This window comes from Acomys minous (genome assembly GCF_964271855.1).
Source record: "Acomys minous genome assembly, chromosome: 8".
NCBI classification, from domain to species: domain Eukaryota; kingdom Metazoa; phylum Chordata; class Mammalia; order Rodentia; family Muridae; genus Acomys; species Acomys minous.
The window spans coordinates 100,246,030-100,266,014 of record NC_140489.1 but is presented as its reverse complement, the minus strand read 5'-3'; the positions used below and the strand labels follow the sequence as shown (position 1 = coordinate 100,266,014).

General features: G+C 46.1%; 1 protein-coding gene across 4 annotated transcripts; it reads right to left on the bottom strand.

Moving 5' to 3' along the window:
• Positions 1–444: 444 nt before the first annotated feature.
• FAM228A (family with sequence similarity 228 member A) lies at positions 445–19,311 on the bottom strand. Of its 4 annotated transcripts, none has more exons than XM_084793446.1 (8): positions 19,183–19,311; positions 18,557–18,667; positions 15,468–15,536; positions 13,508–13,696; positions 11,418–11,505; positions 11,138–11,297; positions 4,364–4,505; positions 445–1,196 (listed from the first exon to the last, which is right to left on the bottom strand). In XM_084793446.1, exons 2-8 carry the CDS (start codon positions 18,647–18,649, stop codon positions 1,032–1,034), a joined length of 906 nt encoding a protein of 301 aa, XP_084649572.1. In that variant the 5' UTR covers positions 18,650–18,667; positions 19,183–19,311; the 3' UTR covers positions 445–1,031. The 4 variants fall into 4 exon arrangements, with proteins under 4 accessions (XP_084649572.1, XP_084649573.1, XP_084649571.1 ...); XM_084793447.1 differs by having other exon boundaries at positions 18,557–18,681; positions 19,183–19,275; XM_084793445.1 differs by having other exon boundaries at positions 19,116–19,253.
• Positions 19,312–19,985: the final 674 nt, after the last annotated feature.

Genomic DNA, 19,985 nt, shown 5'->3' with positions numbered 1-19,985 from the left:
TAGTCGCTTGGCTGAATCACTTGCAAACAGTTCAGCGTATTGAAACTTCACAGACTCATCCCTTCCTGACTCCAGATGCTAACCCACAACCCACTGGTCAACTGGCACCCTGCTTATCTACAGGACCTTTGAAGAACCAGGCACAGCCTGCTGAGCGCGGCCGCTGTGACAGCCTGCTGAGCATGGCCGCTGTGGCTCCTGGGCTTGCAGAGCATGTCTTGTTAGTGCAGAGGCATGACCCTGGCCATCCAGCAAGAGTAAAGCTCTGAGGTTACTTGTAGCTTTAGCTACACAACAAGGCTACACTTCTCAGGACCGTGGGTAAGTGTGACAAGTGTCATGTCCCTGTCACTCGACAATCAGGATACTTGGTCAGATTTAGGACACTGAAGCCAGGATCTGAGTCACATGACTTTGATGGTTAGAGAGGCTACAGCCAGGAACTCCAGTTGTCGCCTTTACCTAGGGACCCAGATCTGCCTCTGAGGAAATCAAGTTCTCTTCCCTACGGAAATGGGAGCCCAGTGTTCTAGAGGATATGAGGAGACTCCTTCCATCCACCAGGAAGCAGGGAGCCCTCACACAACCTGAGTCCCCGTCAAACCCCTTCAAGTGCCCAAAGAGGCGACATGCAGTGACAGCCGCATTCTTAGCAGTTTGGCTCCCACTGTCATGCCTGATTACCTGTGGGGAGGGTGCGCCCTGGAGCACGGACAGGATTGAACCTGAATAAAGCCCTGATGCCTTTGAGCTGGGACTGGCCCCAAGCCAGGCTCAGAGTCCCTCTGAGCGCCAAGTACTGGGAGAAGATAAAGCTGTCTTGCTGTTAAGTGTTACAGTAAAACAAAAGCACTACACACACACACACACACACACACACACACACACACACTTCCTAGTTCACAGCCAGAGCTCAAAACACTAAGTGCTGTTACATGGATATTTCTTGCAGTAGCCTCCTACCTAGGGAAAAGCATCATTCTCAGTATGGTACATGTCAGTCATATGTGCGATGCGAGGGTGCTGAAGCTCTATGACCACTGGAGGCCTGACCTGGCTGCGCCCTGCAGGGACGCCAGGTGCTTCCCCAGGAATTCTGCTGTCATCACTCTTCTTGCCACAGGTGGGGGCCCCTGCGCATGTCGGCTGTCTGCTGCTGCCCAGGATCGTGCTCTCTGTGGTTGGGTCCCTGAAACCTGTTCACAGGAGAAAAAGACTGCATGTAGTGTTGATGAAGCAGGCCCCCACAAGAGAAAGGACCCCACAGACCTTGCCCCATACCCAGCCCTCCTGCCCTTTCAGACAGTTTCTGTGGTTTGTGTGGGTCTAAAGAGCCTCTCCATGTCTGCAGCTCCACCTACCTTTATGGTGTGGCTGAGTGACTAGCTGGCCCCAGAACAATCCCCCTCCACGGTGTTCCTTAACACCTTTGTACCCCACTGTTAGGGACAGCCATGTGACTGGACCCAGCAAATATAAAAGAAAAAACTTGCTGCCTTTAAACCTGTCCTACATTTTAAAAACAAAACAAACAAAAAAGCATTAACAGGAATGAGTCCTTGGAAGCCTGGTGCTGAAGATAGCAAAGACCCCAAGGTCCTGAAGCAGGACAGTCTCCTGACCTGCTAATCCACTCACTACCGGTACTTGAGCAGAAATAAACTATTGCATTTAAAACACTGAAAAGAGACAGGCACAGACAGACAGGAGGATGTGTATAAGTCAGCTTCCATCCCAGAGGGCGTGTCCAACGTGTGGCTTGTGGACCACAGTGATTGAGGGTCACAAGAAGTGAGGACCAACACAAAAACCAAAAACTTACTTAAACATTAGGAGGTTTTTTGTTTGGTTGGTTGTTGGTTGGTTGGTTGGTTGGTTTTTGGTTTTTTGGTTGGTTGGTTTTTGGTTTTTTGGTTGGTTGGTTGGTTGGTTGGTTGGTTTGTTATTTTGTTTTTTTGTTTGGTCAGTTGGTTTTTGTTGTTGTTGTTTTGCTGTTTATATGTAACTTGACAGCTCAGTTCTTGAGTAAGCGCCATAGATGGCAGTGTCCTGTTTCTTTATTAAAAGGCTGTCTCTGCCTGAAGGGAGAATTTGTTTCTAAAGAGACTGAGAGCATCACACTGAGTAGAAACTGGGTCACAAAATGTCTGATTCAGTGCTGAGAATAAGAGATTTGAGTGTCCCAAACCCTAAATGGAGCACCATTCTCAATGTCCCCAACCACCACCAAGGCTCAGGGAACACTAAGAAAGAGGAGGTAGAAGGTAAGAGCCAGGTGTAGTGGCACAGCACTGGGGAGGCAGAGGCAGGTGGATCACTATGAGTTTGAGGCCAGTGTGGCCTACACAGGGAATTCCAGGACAGCCAGAGCTACATAGTGAGACCCTTTCTCAAAAAAGTATATAAATATACAAAGTTGTATATGTGTGTATGTGTGTGTGCGCGTGTGTGTGTGCCTGATTGACAATGGGGAGAGGCTGTGGCTGTTGCCCTCATGAACTTGCAACAGCTGTGATACTTAGTCAATCCAGCCAGAATTCTGCATTGATGGGGATGTCACCAGACCCCATGCCCTACTGAGGAGCTATGACAGTTTATACCTGCTGAGGCAGGGGAATCTCTTTCTTAGCTTTAATGTGTTGCCAGGGCTAGGCAGGCTCCACACACACTGCAGCTGGCCCCACAAGCAAACACCTATGGGCAGCACTGACTGCACTTAATGTGTTATCAAAGAGGAAGCAGAGGAAGATGATGACATGAATTTGGGAAGGGGCTGTGTTGAGAGTGACTTGGGGGGGGAGGTGGGAGAAATATGGGGTACATAAATGATGTTTCATTGTATATACATATGAAATTATCAAGAACAAAAAAGGTTAATATAACAATTTTTCTGTTTCCAAGCTGAAGAGGGACCTGTTCTGGCTCTTGGCATGTGGCAGAGGTAAAAGGAGCAGCCAGTAAGAAGAGGCGTGCACTCACATGCTGCATGCTGCAGGATGGGCTGCAGGCCTGGGGGCTCTAAGCCTCAGGCTTCTGAGAGGGAGACAGGGGAGAGAAGGACGCTGGGAGCCCATGCATTTGTTAGTCCTATGTGCAAATCTGTGCTTGGAAAATTCCTTTTTAAAATATAGAAGAGCTCACTTTGCCCTCCATCCCTTTTTCATATAATTCCCTATTTCATTAAATTCCCTATTATAACAGAATTAAGAAGAATTTTTGTTGCTGGTGGTGGTAAGGTAGTGTTTTGAGACAGGGTCTTGCTATGTGACCAAGCTGGCCTCAAATTCTGTTTAAAGGTGTTATTTTATGTGTATGGGTGTTTTGCCAACATGTACATCTGTGTACTGTATATATACAATACACACAGAGACCAGAAAAAGGCATCACATCTCCTGAAACTGGAAGGTTGTTAGCCCGTGTGGATGCTGGGAATCAAACGCGAGTCCTTGCCAGGGCTCCTAACAGATAACCCATCTCTGCAGCCTCTGGTCTAGAACTGTTTGTTTGTTTCATTCTTTTTTTTTTCAAGACAGGGTTTCTCTGTGTAGCCTTGGCTGCCCTGTACATGCTTTGTAGACCAGGCTGGCCTTGAACTCACAGAGATCTGCCTGCCTTTGCCTCCCATAGTGCTGGGATTACCAGTATGTGCCACAGTGCCTGGCTTAATCTAGAATTTTTTATCTTCCTGCCCTCGGCTCCCAGGGCTGTGTGCACCATTATGCCAGCCTAAGAACAAAATCTTTGATCTGTCTTTGGTGTAGTAAATAATAAATAGCAGAAAACTATTGAGAGGGATGAAGGCTCAGGAAAGAAGAGCTGAAGTTAGTGGTGAGCCAGCTCTGGCCAGTCTTCCTGGCCCTCACCTTGTAAGGACAGATAGACACTTGTGGGGTTCAGGTCCCACATAGGCTGTGTTTCTAGGTCCCTTCCCTGCTCAGTGCCCATCAGGGCAGAGGAACCGAGCCCCTAGCCACCCACCATCTCACTGCATGAACTGAACACTCCCTGCTGCCTCTACTTTTTCACTCCAGAATTTGTTTTGTTGTTGTTGCTTTGTTTTGTTTTGGGGTTTTTGGGGGTTTTGTTTTTTGAGATACAGTTTCTCTGTGTCACCTTGGCTGTTCTGGACTCACTTTGTAGACCAGGCTGGCCTTGAACTCACAGTGATCCACCTGCCTCTGCCTCCCAAGTGCTGGGATTAAAGGCGTGCGCCACCACTGCGGAGCTTCATTCCAGACTTTGGCTACCACCTCCTCTTTGAGGTGGGGAGGGATCTGCCAGGCTCCATTCTGCACTGGTGCTTGCTGCACACTGGGTGCTGCAAACCACACCCACCCAGCCCCACTCCCAGACCTCAGCTTACTAGACCCTTCTTTTCAGACTCTCTGTTCTCCTGGTTGAGCTTTGAGGACCGGAATTGCCTTTCAAAAGCAAGCTGGCTTAGGTTGACGGTCTTCTCTTCCTGAGGCAGATGTAGCTTTGATGTACTGACGAGCATTATAGAACTGAGAAGAAAAAAGAAAAAAACTCAACTCAGCACAAACAATTCTACCATTCAGAAGTTACTGGATGAACCCAATATTCATTTCGTGAAAACAAAGAGCTGGCTAGATCTCACTGGTGCCTATCCCTCTGCCCGGGCTGGGATAATGTCCATATGGGGAGGCCTGGGCTCCAGGGAGTTGGCACTGGGAACGCTGTGGGCCTTTAAAGGATGAGGTTAGATGAGGAGGTCCTGAGCTCTGGGGGGAAAGAGACTGTGGAACCGTGGCTTCTTCCTTTCTCTTTCTCTGCTTCCTGAGCAGTCTCTCTCTTCCGAAACTCCTGCCGTCAGAGGCCCAAAGCAATTAAGGCTACTTGATTGCAAACTTCCCTCCCAAACTATGAGCTAAATAAACCTTCCGTAAGCCAAGCAGCTCAGGTGGAGGGGGGCTAAGGCAAACTATCAGTGCCTCGGCCCTGAGACCTGGGATGGGAACAGAGGAGCCACTAGGCAGCCTGTGGAAACTCTGACCAGAGAGCAGGGACAACTGCACTTGCACTTGGCAGCACAGGCACAAAACAAAGAAAACAGAAATGAAGCAGCTTCGGAAGGAGAGATGGTGAGAACCACAGAGCCTCAGAGGAGAGGATGGGCGCGTGGTCCCTCAGCATCCTGCCTGTCCTGCTGATGGTCTGACATAAAGGGACTTTCTGATGTACCTAGCCTTCTCCCCTTTGGTACTTGAGAAAGATTCTGCTTTTTGTAACCAACTACCCCTGGTTAATCTAGCCTATCGCTCTTAAGTTCCTGCCTCATGAAACAAGGCACCCTCCGGACATGTCCTCTCAGAGAGTTGTTGCCACCGCTGCCTATTCCAACTAAGGAAATAAACCTTCTCTTTTCTTCATCCCTTATTCATATCATAGGAACTTGCTCATCGTCCATCCACTGGAAACACTGAAATAAATAAGACGCAGCCCAGCACTCAAGGCCTGTGTTGGGGGGAGTTACATTTGCCTGTGTTAACATAACCGAGGCAACCGAGGAGCAAAAATACACAACGGCCTGTTAGATCAGACCATGGTAAACAGTTGGTTTAACCCAGAGGTTTTTGTGACTAGTATGTATTTATCTGCCTTAAGAAAAAGGGATTTTTCACTCAAGAGGCAGAGGCAGGCAGATCGCTGTGAGTTCAAGGTCAGCCTGGTCTACAAAGGGAGTCCAGGACAGCCAAGGCTACACAGAGAAACCCTGTCTCAAAAAACAAAAAAAACAAAAAAAAGAAGAAAGAAAGAAAGAAAAAGAAAAAGGGATTTCCAGTCTTCTAGCCAGGCTGGTAGCAGGGGTCAGACAGTGTCTCACAGGCTGTAAGGAAGGAACTCCACTGTGAAGGTTATGGGAGGCCACTGAAGAGTTTCCGTTGGGAAGTGATCTTTCAACCTTTTCAGTGAAAAAGGCCAGACTAAAGGAGGCTAGTGGAGCTGTGACAACAGAGGCTGAGGAGCTGCGAGGGAGGGTGAGGAGGAGAGAGTAAGACAAAGCCTCCTTTTCCATGAGAAGACACGTAATTGTTAGTGTTTAAATAAACAGTGGTCTTAAAGTTGGAGGGCACTGTGAAGGAGGAGCAGAACACAATGCAAGCCACTGGGGGATGAGATGAAGCCGGCAGGAAAACGTGATGCCAGGAGCAGAGGTTGCCTGTTGAGAAGCAGAGGTGGGGCGGAGAGTCTAGGGCCAGACTTAGCCGGTTGTAACCTGCTTAGAACTGTAGCTCCTCTGTTAACATCTGCTTCCATCTTTTTTTTTTCATTAGTGTACCTGTTTATTATGAGATATAATACAACACACACACACACACACACACACACACACACACACACACAAACCAAAGGGAATAACTTTTGACAATACACTTCTTAGTCAGAAAAGACAGCTCTAATTCAGATACCCCTGCATGACCTATATCCTAATAAGGACCCAGTTATTTTCCACAAAGGTTACCCATCATTCTATTTTTTTATAGTAGTCATTTCTTCAGTATTTTATCGCCCTAGAGTGCAGGCTTACACTCTGCAATTGAAGCTTTCAGTTTAAAAATAGGTTATGGTTTTACATTTATTTTACCTACAGATATCCTACTCCTTTTTGCTTTCTTTTTTTTTTTTAACAATTTATTCAGATTTCATCTCCATTGTTATCCCCTCACTTATATCTTGCTGTTCCCCTCCCTCCTTCCCTCTTTGACCCTATTCCCCTCGCCTAGGTCTGTGACAGAAGGGGACCTCCTCCCCCACCATATGATCACAGCCTGCCAGGTCTCATCCTAGTAGCCTGCTTCCCCTTCCTCTGAGTGCCACCAGGCCTCCTGCACCAGGGGGAAGTAATCAAACAGAGGGCACCAGAGTCTGCTTTCATCGTTAGCATAACAGAAGCCATTTTGTTTTTAAGTCTCTTTGATCACAAGGTGAAATTAAAGTCAGGTTCTCAGGGAATGCTGGGAAACTGGAAAGTTCCCAAGCCTATATCCTAGCCAATCAGATTAAAATGCGACAATGTACTTGGAACAAAATTGATTTTTCTTGCATTTAGCTTGTCAAAATAATTCAGTGCTGTTCTCCCCTTGCTTTCCACCTGGTTACCTGGTTGTTACCTGATTACAGTTTTTCTTATAAAAAGCCTCCTTAGAAACAGGCCAGGAGCTGGGTGGTGGTGGCAAACACCTTTAATCCCAGCACTTAAGAGACAGAGGCAGGAAGATCCCTGTGAGTTCAAGGCCAACCTGGTCTACAAAGTGAGTCCAGGATAGTCAAGGCTATACAGAGAAAACCTGCCTCAAAAAAAAAAAAGAAAAAGAAAAAGAAAAACCAAAAAGAAAAAAGACAAGAAGAAAAAGGAAACAGGTCAGGAAGCTGGGCCGGGCCCAGTGGCACACATCTATAATCCCAGGAATCCGGGAGGCAGAAGCAGGTGGATCTCTGTGAGTTCGAGGCCGCCCTAGTCTACAAAGAAAGTCCAGGACAGCCAAGGCTACAAAGAGAAACCCTGTCTCAAAAAAACCAAAAAGAAGAAGAAGAGGAAGAGGAGGAGGAGGAGGAAAAGAACAAAACAAACAAACAGGCCAGTGTCATAGTTCGGCTCCCAAGTCCACTGTGTCCATGGTCAGTCTCGGGATGCTGTGTTTACTAAATCATTCATATGTGACTGGGATTGGTGTCTGAGTGGTTTATGTGGCTGTTCTTATACGACAACATTTGGGGATCAGCCTGAGATAGCCTCCTCAGTATAAACTTCCATCAACCTGAGTCTGGCATGTGAGTGGTCAGTGTGTGGGTATTCCTGAATCCTAATGCAAAATCCTGCCTCAAAAGCGGGGGCAGGGGGGGTGAGACACTTGTGATTTTCTGCAAGGAGGTAAGATCTGCACAGAGTGCATCTATTGCAACAACCAGGAAATCTACATGGAACGTTCATGACTGTGAAGTCACTGGATAGCTGCAGACATAGTACCAGGAAGGAGAGACTTCCAGGAGTGAGTTCTTGTGTGTATGTATGTGTGTGTATGTATGTATGTGTCTGCGTGTTTTTGCTTGTTTTAGAGATTCATTCATTTTTATGTGTGTGAATGTTGTGCCTATATGTATATCCATGTATTACACATATGTAGTCCCCATGGAGGTCAGAAAGCATTATAAAAGTAATTTTTATTTGCCTGATTTAATTGTCATTCTGCTAACCTAGGCCTAGTACTGGAAGCTTGTAGTTTCAGCACAATCTAACCTAGGTCTAGGATGTTTTCAGCCTCTGAGACTTACTACTGAATAACCTCACCCTTTCTAGCTCTTTCTGAACTCTGGCTTGTTGGTTGAACTCAGCTATTCTGGCTCAAACCCCTCTCAAGCTGACTGATTCAAACTGGCTTCTCTCAGCTTCTGTCTGGACTTCTCTGCTTGGTCTCAAACTAAATCTAGACATCTGTTCTAATCTTCTGGCTCCTTCTCATTCTCTGGCTTGTTCCGTCTTCACCTGTGTCTGGCTTGTTCTCTCTTCAACCTGTCTCTGTAAAGCTCTCCCAGTAAAAACTGTCTCTGAATTCAACAAGCTGAACTGCCATGAACTCAACTCTACTGCACTGCCTCTCAACTCACTGACTCAACCGACATGCCTGAACTGAACTGACCAGAACAGTACCACCATGGACCACATGAAACCTGGCTCTATACCAGGCTGTCCTTGAATTCAGAGATCTACTTGTCTTTGTCTCCTGGGATTAAAGGTGTGTCTGTATTCGGGCCAAATCTAGAAGGTTTTTGGATATGATCTCTTTCCAGAGGAGGTCCTCTGAATTAAATGTTCTGAATTAAAATTCCTCTACAGGGCATTAAATCTCCTTGGAACTGGAGTTAGACAGTTGTAAATCACCATGTGGGTCTGAGATTTGAACTTGGGTCCTTTGGAGGAGCAGCCAATGATCTTAACCAATAACCCATCTCTCCAGCCCCAGGGAGAGAGAATTCTTAACCCTCAAACTATTTCAACTTGTGACCATTTCAAGCACAAGACACTGATATATTTCCCCTCAGAGTCTGAATATTTCAAGTACAAGGTACAGTATCGGGCTAGAGACTGATCCTCCGGACTCCACTATTTGGGGGTTTGGCTGACAGCATGGCAGGCCTAGAGATTTCAGGTTTTCTTTCCAAAATTTGTTAGAATCTAATTGTAATTAGTTTTTGTATAGATGACGGAATCCAATTTAATCCCCTCATAATGAAACCTATGTCCCAGTAGCAATTATTGAAAATACTGAACTATCCCCCTTGCTCTGCACTATAGCTTTAGTTTGGTACAAACGAACTGTCTATGTGTACTTAATTTCTGCATTCTCTACTTTGGTCTAATTGCTGATTTGGTACAAGGTTTAAATAACTTTGATATCTGATAGAATAGGCTTCCTATAAAATTTAGAATTAGCTCAAGTTCCATGAAAACATAAGCACGCACGCACACACACACACACACACACACACACACACACACACACACACACAAACACAAACACCAAATATAATTTTATTCAGATTACATTGAATATATAGATAAATTTGAAAACTTTCAAGTTTACAGTTTCCAGTGTTCTGATCAGGAACATAGTATGTCTTCCTATTAATTTGGTTCTTATTTTATTTCTCTTAAAGGAGTATTTCTCAGGACTGATTTTATCCTCAGAGCATTTGGAGCTAGTTCTCACTGTCAGGGAAGTGAGGCTGTCTGGATACTGCTATGAAACCTGTGACAAAGTTCCTCAGTATAAAACATCTTCTGGTCCCAAGTACCAGGAAGCACTGCATCTGAGAAATCGTGATGTGGTCCTGTGGATAGTTAGAAGTATTCCTATTTTGTTACTATCATACATGATTTAAGTTTCTGGCTAGATAGAGAGAAATAAAAATGATTTGTAAATTGGCTTTGTACTTGATAGTCTTTCTAAACTTTATTACTTTAATATTTTAGTTAACTGAGAACCTCACATGTGTATATACAATGTACTTTGATCACAGTTACTCCTCGCTCCTCCCTTAACTCCTCCCCGATTCCTCGCTCCTCCCTTAACTCCTCCCCGATTCCTCCCCATCTCTCATCCCTCAGCCTCCCAACTTCATACCCTTTTTTTTCTTTTTGTTAATAACTCACCAAATCCAATCTGTGCTGCTCATATACTCCCGAGAGCGGGGCCATCCACTGAAGCATGGTCAACTACCAAGGGCCTCAAGAAAAAGGCATTCCCCCTTTCCTAAAAGCCATCAACTGTCAAACGCCTCTCAGTTAGGGGTGGGAGCTCCTGAGTCTCTCCCTGAAATTCTTTTGTTTTTAATATTTTACTATATTTCAGAACATCCAGGGCTTCACAGAAAAATCTTGTCTTAAAAAAACAACAAAAAAATTATTTATAGCCTTCTGAGTTTTTCTTTTTGTCTTTTTGTTTTGTTTTGAAAACAGGGTTCCTCTGCGTAGCCCTGGCTGTCCTGGATTCACTATGTAGACCAAGCGGCCCTCGAACTCACAGAGATCTTCCTGCCTCTGCCTCCCAGAGCGCTGGGATTAAAGGCGTGCGCCACCATGCCTGGCTCTGAGTTTTTCTATATAGAGCATTATATGTTCTGTTACATATGAAAGGTTTTATTCATTGGTTTCCATTTCTTTTACCTTTTAGATCTTCCCCTTGTCTTATTAATTAAGATCGATGGCACAAAGCTGAAATGGCAATAGTGAGTTTCTTTGATTCATAAACTCAAGGAAAAAACTTTCAGTGTTTCACTGTGATTTCTCTACTGCAAATTAAGTACGTTAATTTCTATCTCCCTATACTATGAGCTAATTTGGGGTATTGTGGCTACATTTTAGCTACATTAGTTTTCTACACTTTTGAAACTATTATGACTCGGCTCCTACTTTGTTCTGTTGAAGTGAAAAATCACATTGGTTTTCAAAAACTGCTTTGTTATAAACACCTAAAAACATATTGACTGTATCACCCAGGTTCACTGGCCACCAACAGCTTTCCATCCCCCTTCCCTCCTCTTACTCCCTTTTTTGTCCGCTTTCCCGGCTGCTTCCTAGAGCTCGCGCTGGCTGGCTTATCTGGCTACTCAGTACCTGCATGCACCACCAGGCTTATTCCATGCGGCACGGGCAGGGGCTCTCTGCCTCTCTTTGGGCACGATGCTATGGGAGGTGAGCATGAGCTGGGGTGATCTGGTGAATAGGGGGACCCTCTTAGCTTCTTTGGCTTCTTTTTTTGTGTCATTCTGTTTTCCTGCAGGAAGACATAAGAGCAAAATCAAACTCTTTAACAGCAAGTCCGGGGCTCTTAGGGTGGGGAGTATTTGACACTTAGCTGTGTCTTCAATGCCTGCCGCCTCTGGTCACAAAGCACCTGTGCCATATTGGTAACTGGTTCCTTTCATTTCTCTGAGCTCTTGCTGTCTTTGAAACAGGCATTCGCACAATGGAGAGGCTTCAGTCTACAGAGAAAAACGACTGTTTAAGGTCACAATTTACAGTGGACTGTTTAAATCTGGTGCTAAGTGCAGAAGTATCGCCTTAATCTACCAAAGCCGCCCGGTCAAGACCTAAATGTCAGCCCGCAGCGCCGCAGGAGAGCCTGCCTCCAGTGGACGGCCTCACCTGCCTCCAGTGGACTGCCTCACCCGCCTCCAGTGGACTGCCTCACCCGCCTCCAGTGGACGGCCACACCCGCCTCCAGTGGACTGCCTCACCCGCCTCCAGTGGACTGCCACACCCGCCTCCAGTGGACTGCCTCACCTGCCTCCAGTGGACTGCCACACCCGCCTCCAGTGGACGGCCACACCCGCCTCCAGTGGACTGCCTCACCCGCCTCCAGTGGACTGCCTCACCCGCCTCCAGTGGACTGCCTCACCCGCCTCCAGTGGACGGCCTCACCCGCCTCCAGTGGACTGCCTCACCTGCCTCCAGTGGACTGCCTCACCCGCCTCCAGTGGACGGCCTCACCCGCCTCCAGTGGACGGCCTCACCCGCCTCCAGTGGACTGCCTCACCCGCCTCCAGTGGACTGCCTCACCCGCCTCCAGTGGACGGCCTCACCCGCCTCCAGTGGACTGCCTCACCCGCCTCCAGTGGACGGCCTCACCCGCCTCCAGTGGACTGCCACACCTGCCTCCAGTGGGAGAGTCTCACTGGATGGGAGGGCTGGTAGGAGAAAGGAGGGAGGCCTACCCACATGGAAGAGACAGCATCTACTTGCAGTTTTACTAAATCACTATATCAGTCAATGATGTTTGTGCAGCCATTCCATAATCCACCAAGGCCAAGTTCTATCCTCACAGACAAATCACACCACGTAGCAGCATAGTTATGACAGCACCAGCTTACACCTTTAGGAGCACAGGCACTATTCTAACCAGTCCTGGGAGGAGTCCTCCTTGGAGCACCCTCTTAAGAGGAAAGATGAGGTGGGGATGGGGGGTGGTGCACATCTTTAATCGCAGCAGAGGCAGGTGGATCTCTATGAGTTCGAGGCCAGCCTGGTCTACAAAGTGAGTCCAGGACAGCCAAGGATACACAGAGAAACCCTGGCTAAAAATATAAAAAGACAATGAGGACAGCAGAGTTACGGAGGAGAGCAGGGTTAAGGAACATTAGTGTCAGGGGGTGGGAGGCACAGATGCTATTAAAAAGGAATGCTATCCCCTAACCATAGCCTTGGGAAGACACCCTCTTTTGCTCTTCTCCTCTTTTACACTCCTGAAAGATCACATTCTTTGATTTCAAGACACTTAGATTACATCTTGAGTTCCAGCTCTGAAGACACTTAGGAATTAATATTCAATGCACATTTTCTGAAATTTTGTTCATAAATATACTTGATAATTCCCAGTGCTTCTTAGCTGCTCCGCCACTTTTTCAGGGCCCTAATTCTCAATGACTCCAACACTCTATCTAAGCCTTTCCTCTCTAGTCAATATGTGGGCTGTGGCGGACCAAAGAAACCAAAGAGCAACGACCCTATGGGGTACATTTAAAACCGGCGGACTTAAATTTGGCACTGTGGGGAAGACATAAACCCCTGAGGAGGTTCCTGACCTCACAGTGGAAAACACAACAGAAAAGCACTGTCTGTCCCGAAACCTAACGGCCACCTGAGGAGATGGCCGGTCAGCCCCTTCCTCCCACTGCAGGGACTGGAGGGGCGCACATTCTCCTGGCCCTGCGCAGAACTCGGGCTTGCTATTGGCCCAGACCTGCTATGGAGAGCTGAAAGGAGGGCGGGAGTGCTGGAGACTTCCTGACCAAAGGACCAGGGAACATCGAGTCCTGGACACCTTCCCTTCCTCTTTCTACCTAACACCCAGAGCTGCGAGCAGCATCAGGCAGACATGAGAACGATGAGATGACCTGGACATGTTAGGAAGGAGAGGAAACCAGCAGGAGGAAAAGAAAAGCAACGACATCACAGTTAAGTAAAAGGGATAATAAAGTCCAGTACCAGTCTCTTTGCGTGCTTTAAGCAGTATTCATATTTCACTTGACGTTTTCCAGGTCTTCTATATGAAATTACTTTTTCTATAATTCTCTGCTGAAGAGGCTGTACCACATTTTCAACCCATTTTTTATGTAACATCTCTTTTCTTCTTTCCTTAGAAGCATCTAGATGCTGAAAATACTTATCCAGTCTCTAACAAAGCAATATAAACAGGACAGATAATGAGAATGTTCACTTACTATCATTTTATTAGTGAGGGAGAAAAAACCCATCCTAAGGTTTCCCATTAATGCTGCCTAGCGTCTCACACCAAGTAACTGGAACGCAGAATAAACTGCAGAGAGAGAGAACTTGGGAACACAGGGCAGAGGAAAATATGGGAAACTCTAAACCACCCTACGCCCTCGCACTGTTATATTTTTGGTTGTGAGCCTAGCCTTTAATGGTTGAGCCATTTCTCCAGCCCGGGATTGAACTGTTAACCAACTCATGAACCCTATGAAACTTTCCCCAACGCACCAAATTTCCTTTAAATTTTTTCAAAATGTTACCCAGTCATGCATTCCATATCTAGGCGTCACCACAAGGTCTGTGCCTGACCTGGAAGAGGAAAGACACCAGACCTGCTTTGATACCACTCTCTGACCTGTGACTGGAGGCTAAGTCTATGCTGTTCAGATAAGAATTTATGGGCAAGTAATTTAGTTACTGCCTGGCCCACTGCTCTCTAACAGTATATTTTGAGAGAAAGGATGAATGTTCTGGGGCTGGGGAGATGGCTCAGTGGCTAAGGGTGCTGCCTGCTCTTCCAAAGGTCCTAAGTTCAATTTCCAGCAACCACATGGTGGTTCACAACCATCTGTAGTGTGATCTGATGCCCTCTTCTGGCCTACAGGTGTACATGCAGGCAGAACACTATACAGAATTAAATAAATTAATTTTTAAAAAAAGAATGAATGTTCATCTATTTTGTAAATTACAAATGACAATGAAAATGTCAAGGTATTCCTAAAATACTAAATTGCAATCTTTCAGATGGGAGTTAACTCCTTTAAAGTGTGTTAACTCCATAGAGATGATCAGTCACTTAATCAGTCATTACCTTTAAATACTAATTGATTTTGGTGACTTTATATAACCCAATGCAGTATGGGAAAGTAGGAAAAAGAGGCAAGTTTTCATAGTACAAGTCAAAGAGGGGAAGTAGTTAAAATAATCCCGCAGATTCTTTAAGAGCAGACCTCTGGGAGCTTTTAGTGATCCTACAAGGAAGGAGGTAGCATAATCTCAGGGCCACACAGCTTAAAGGTGTACATCAGAGGTGGCGCACTCTGCCTGCCCATCGGTCTCTCTGGCAGAATACTGCAGCTTGAATGTCAAATGTCCCCCAAACTTGTGTGTTGGTTTGTGTTTCCAGGTGATGGGTCTCGGGAGTGAGGTGAAGACTTTAGAAGGCAGGGTTGGCAGCCAGAAGTTAGGTTGTCAAGAGCAAGCCTTTGAGAAAGGTACTGAGACTCTGGCCTCTTCATTGCCTTCACTTTGTTCCTGGATGCCCAGATGGATGGGAGCAGCTCTGGTGCCCTGCCATTACGCTTTGCTCCATCATACATGAAGAGTGAGGGACTGAAGTGACAGCGCACAGAACCCCCGAATCTCTGAGCCAAACACATCTTTGCCTTTTTGTTTTGTTTTGTTGTTTTTCAAGACAGGGTTTCTCTGTGTAGCCTTGACTATCCTGTACTTGCTTTTTGAACCAGGCTGGCCTCGAACTCACAGAGATCTGCCTGCCTCTGCCTCCCTGAGTGCTGGAATTAAAGGCGTGTGCCACCACGCCCAGTTCCATCTTTGCTCTTTTAAGCATTTTAATCTTCATAGCTGCAGAGCATGACAACATCAACTCTTGGTCACACTGTGCTGCATTCCCTCCTGCTCCTCCACAACAGAGTGTGCAGCCAGATCTTACCTTCACAATATAGTTTTCTCTAAATAATAATGCATGCACAGCCTCGTCGATGTCTTCTCTAGCTAGTACCTAAAAACAAAATTGAAGAGTAGGTCAAAAGAACTGAAGGAACAATTGGAATGACAAGTCCCAGGGCAATATTCCAATACCGCTACCGCAAATCTGATGCCTGTATCTCAAAACATAGTTCTGACTCGTTACTGTGAAAACATTTCAGTACTATTCTCCATGACCCCACAGCCTAGTTTTAATAAGTTGTAACTCAGTCTCTTTTCATACAAACCCTACTCATTTTTCTGTCATCCACCTAGATTGACCTGAAACATATCCCTGACATTGCATCATTGAATCATCTTGTTAAAGTTACAGGAAGCTAGGGCTGGAGAGGACGGTTCAGCAGTTATGAGCACACACTTCTCATGCAGAGGGCCAGGCTTGATTCCGCACCCCTATGGCCAACAGTTCAGTTCACAACTGCCGGTAGGTAACTCCAGCTCCATGGGATCCAGCGCCTCTAGCCTCTGTAAGCACCTGCACTAGAGTGCACTTATCTACATATAGCACGTAATTTAAAATAAAATAATAAAGTCCCGAGAAGCCGACTAATAATTTTTACATAAAATGAGCTCTCTTTTCACACATTCATATAACTATATTTTAGAAGCAGAAGATTTGCCTTCTGCTAGGTCTTGTCATGTATCAAAACCTCAAGGGTTGGGATGGGGTCCAGTTGGTAGAGTGCTTGCCTGGCAGACATGAAGCCCTCTAAGCCCTCAGTCCAAACCCCAAAATGGCATGAGGTAGGCGTGGTGGTGCCACACCTGGCCAGCCTGGGTTACAGCAAACAAACTGCAAAACTCAGAGAGTTCAGTTTAGTGCTGGACCCAAAAAGCAGAAAACTCTTGCCTTAGTGAGACAGTCCCAGAGGCTCAGGGCTGGCGCAGCGGCTCACCGCCTCCCTTGTGAGTTAGAGTGGATGCACTGAGCCCTCACTATGGTGCACTCTCAGCTGCACCACTATGAGCAGATCGCCAGTGGAACAAATGAAAAGGCAACGCAAACCCAGTGTCTGGAAGAGATGCACTAGCTCCTAAAATGGTCTCTAGTGGAAACTCCTGACTTCTTAGAATTGTGGTATTCGATTGTGGCCCATCCTTCTGTTCTCCTACATTGGATGCATCACAACCAACTAAATCTTTTTTTAAAAAGATTATTTATTTATTTATTTATTATGTAATGCTGTGCCTGCATGTACCCTGCATGCCAGAAGAGGACATCAGATCACATTATAGATGGTTGTAAGCCACCATGTGGTTGCTGGGAATTGAACTCAGGACCTCAGGAAGAGCAGTCGGTGCTCTTAACCTCTGAGCCATCTCTCCAGCCCCAAAACCAACTAAATCTTAAACTCAGACAACACATCTGTAAGTAAGAGAAGTCTCAAAAGGAGCGTTGCACTTTCTACCTATAATTTAATATGTTCACATGAAATTCAAAGTTGTATCTGGAAAGCTAATTGGATCTTCTCCAATATAAGTTCTAGAATATGTACAATTCTACTTTAAAGTCTGGTCAGAATAATCTTAAGATGGCAATGAAAAAGGTAAATAAAACAAAATGTTCCCTTGATACTGTTCTGTAAATGCAAAATAACCACTAGAGAAGTAGAAACATATATGTTGATAAGTATCATTGGAAAATCACACTTTTTAGCCTTCTTAGTAAGATTATAACTAAATTACCTAATGTTATAAACATTCTTGGTCAATGACCTTCTTTATTTAAAAAAAAAAAAGTTGGGCTGGACATGCAGGCTTATGCATTTAGTCTCAGCACTCAGTAGACAGAGACAGGCACATCTCTGTGAGTTCCAGGACAGCCTGGTCTACATAGCAAATGCCAGACCAGCCAAGTCTATTATAAAATGATGATGATGATGGTGGTGGTGGTTGTTGTTATGATGATGGTGGTGGGGATGGGGATGGTGGTGGTGGTGATGTGGTGATGATGGTGATGATGGTGGTGGTGATGTGGTGATGGTGGTGGTAGTGGTGGGGATGGGGATGGTGCAGGGGGTGGTGGTGGGGGTGGTGGGGGTGGTGATGGTGGTGGTGGTGATGGTGGTGGTGATGGTGGTGGTGGTGGTGATGGTGGTGGTGGTGATGGTGGTGGTGATGGTGGTGGGGGTGGTGGGGGTGGTGGTAGTGATGAGGATAGAGATTGTCAAGATGGCTCAGTCAGTAAAGGTGCTTGCCACCATGCCTCACCACCTGAGTTTAATCTCTGGGACCCACGTGGTAGGAGAGGACCTGTTCCTGAAAACTGTCCTTTGGCATCCTGTCCCTGTGTGTATGCCTTCCGCATGTACAGACATATAAATAAATGTAATTTAATTTAAAAAGAGAGGTCTAAATAGTCTTTGTTACTGATAAGTCATTCTTTGCATTTTTCCCCAGAAAATATAGACATGTTAGTGACTCATAGAAGCTCCTCTGAAATCCACTGTTTGTAAACACAAAAATATTAAAGTTATATTTCAAAATTCTTATTGCCACCATGACAAAGGGGCCAAGATAAATTCTCAAGCCTTCCTTTACAATGAGGCAAACCAAAGAATCCTATAAAATTAAGCTTTATGAACAAATCATTATCAGACACAGAAGGCAAGCTCTGGGCTGTCATATTTACCTACCTACATTACCTACCTGGCAGCCAGCTGGTACCCCGTCCGTCAGGATGACTTTGTACCCAGGCATTTCCACTCACTGTACCCTGCTGCATACCTAATCTAAACCAACCACTGTTCCAACACTGGAAGCATACATGCGAGTGGGGCCAAATCGGTCCTAAACTCAAAGGATTTTGTGTTCCATTGAAAGACAATGTCTCAAAAAGAAAATCAAGAGGCCTGTAAGTACTCTCATTCAAATGAACACATGTCACTCTTGACAATGAATCCATAATAAGGCTACGCAGAGAAATCCTGTCTTGAAGACCAAAAACAAAACAAAACAAAAAATAGAACTATCACTTAGCTCCAAAAACAAAAAAAAACAAAAAACAAAAAACAAAAAGCGGTGCCATGTTACCTCCATTAAAGAAACAGACTCCGGGTCTGGCCATTCCTTTAGTTTCTCCACACTGAAATGTTCATCACACTTGGAAGTTTTTGTGGCAGCCATAAAGAGTAGATAAAATCCCTGAACAAGAAAAACTGAGGAGACTTATTAGTATATCAATGTGGAAAAAAGCATGGCCGTAGGTAGGGACGTGGAACTTGATTTAGAAACCTCTCTTTCTCCTGTCCTGGAAACCCCTTCCACACCGTCCTGGGGACTGAAGCAGGCATCAACACTGCTGCATAGCCTGAGGGTGAGGGTGAGGGTGAGGGTGAGGGTGGGCCCTCAGCAGGGAGAGGTGGCTGCCTCAGGGTGCAGGCCGCCCCTCCTCCGCTGGATGTTCCTGGGCTGGTGAGTGGGGAAGGGTGGCCACCTCAGGCCTCACAGGGAAGCTCCTGCTCTGGTGGCTCCACCTTAGGCCCCACAGGCCTCCCGTCAGATGGCTGCCCCTATGCTGCTGGCTGGTTTCTTCATGCCCGCAGGCCGCCCCTCCCAAGGACGCCCCTGTGCTGTGCAGGTTGCTCTTCACCTCAGGCTACAGGCCTCCCCTCTCATCACATGAAGACTCCTTGCCGGGGAGGGTGCGGTTAGCTGACCTGCGGACCTGCCCTCAGATGGATGTTCCTGTACTGGTCACTGGTCACCTGAGGCCCGCAGGCCTCCCAGGCTGCCTCGAGGCTGGCCTGCTCCGCACTCAGCCTCAGCCAGTTCCGGTGGGTGTTGTCTCAGCCCCAGTGAGTGCGTGAAGCAAAGGTCACGTGGTCTAGCTGGCCTGCGCCACCAACGTCCCTGGAGAGAATGGCGAATCCACAGAAAACAAACACTATCTTAAACTTAGGCTTTCCCTTGCCTTTCAGAGGGGTTTCTCCTCAGCTTGTGGGTGTGTGGGATGTCAGAATCTCTAGTTAAAACTCATGTTAGTAGTTATTTATATTAAAAATAATGTAATATGAACATAGATGTAGTAGTGTCGTGATAGCAAATGGTAAACACCCGACAAATGTTAAATGTTGTAAAATATACAATGTAACAGTATCGCAGGTAGTTGTTGAGAACCTTTCCTACTCCATCTTAAGCCTCTCTATGTACCCAGAGGCTGGCCTGGAACTTGGGATCCTCCTGCATCAGCCTCCAGAGCAGGGAATTACAAGCATGCACAACCAGGTAAAGGCTCTTTTAAAGGACTTGTGTAGTGTTTGGAAGTACTATTTCCATGCAAGGGCAGAGAAAGGAAGGAGTCTCTCTCCACCATCTGGAAAGGCACTCTGTGCAAACATATCCAGGAGCTGCTTCCTCACCCAGCTGCGGTTGAAAACTGGCTGCGGCAATAGATAAAGCAAGGCAGACCATGTGTTCATTATTGAAATTGGATGAGGGTCTCACACAATTATCTCTGCTT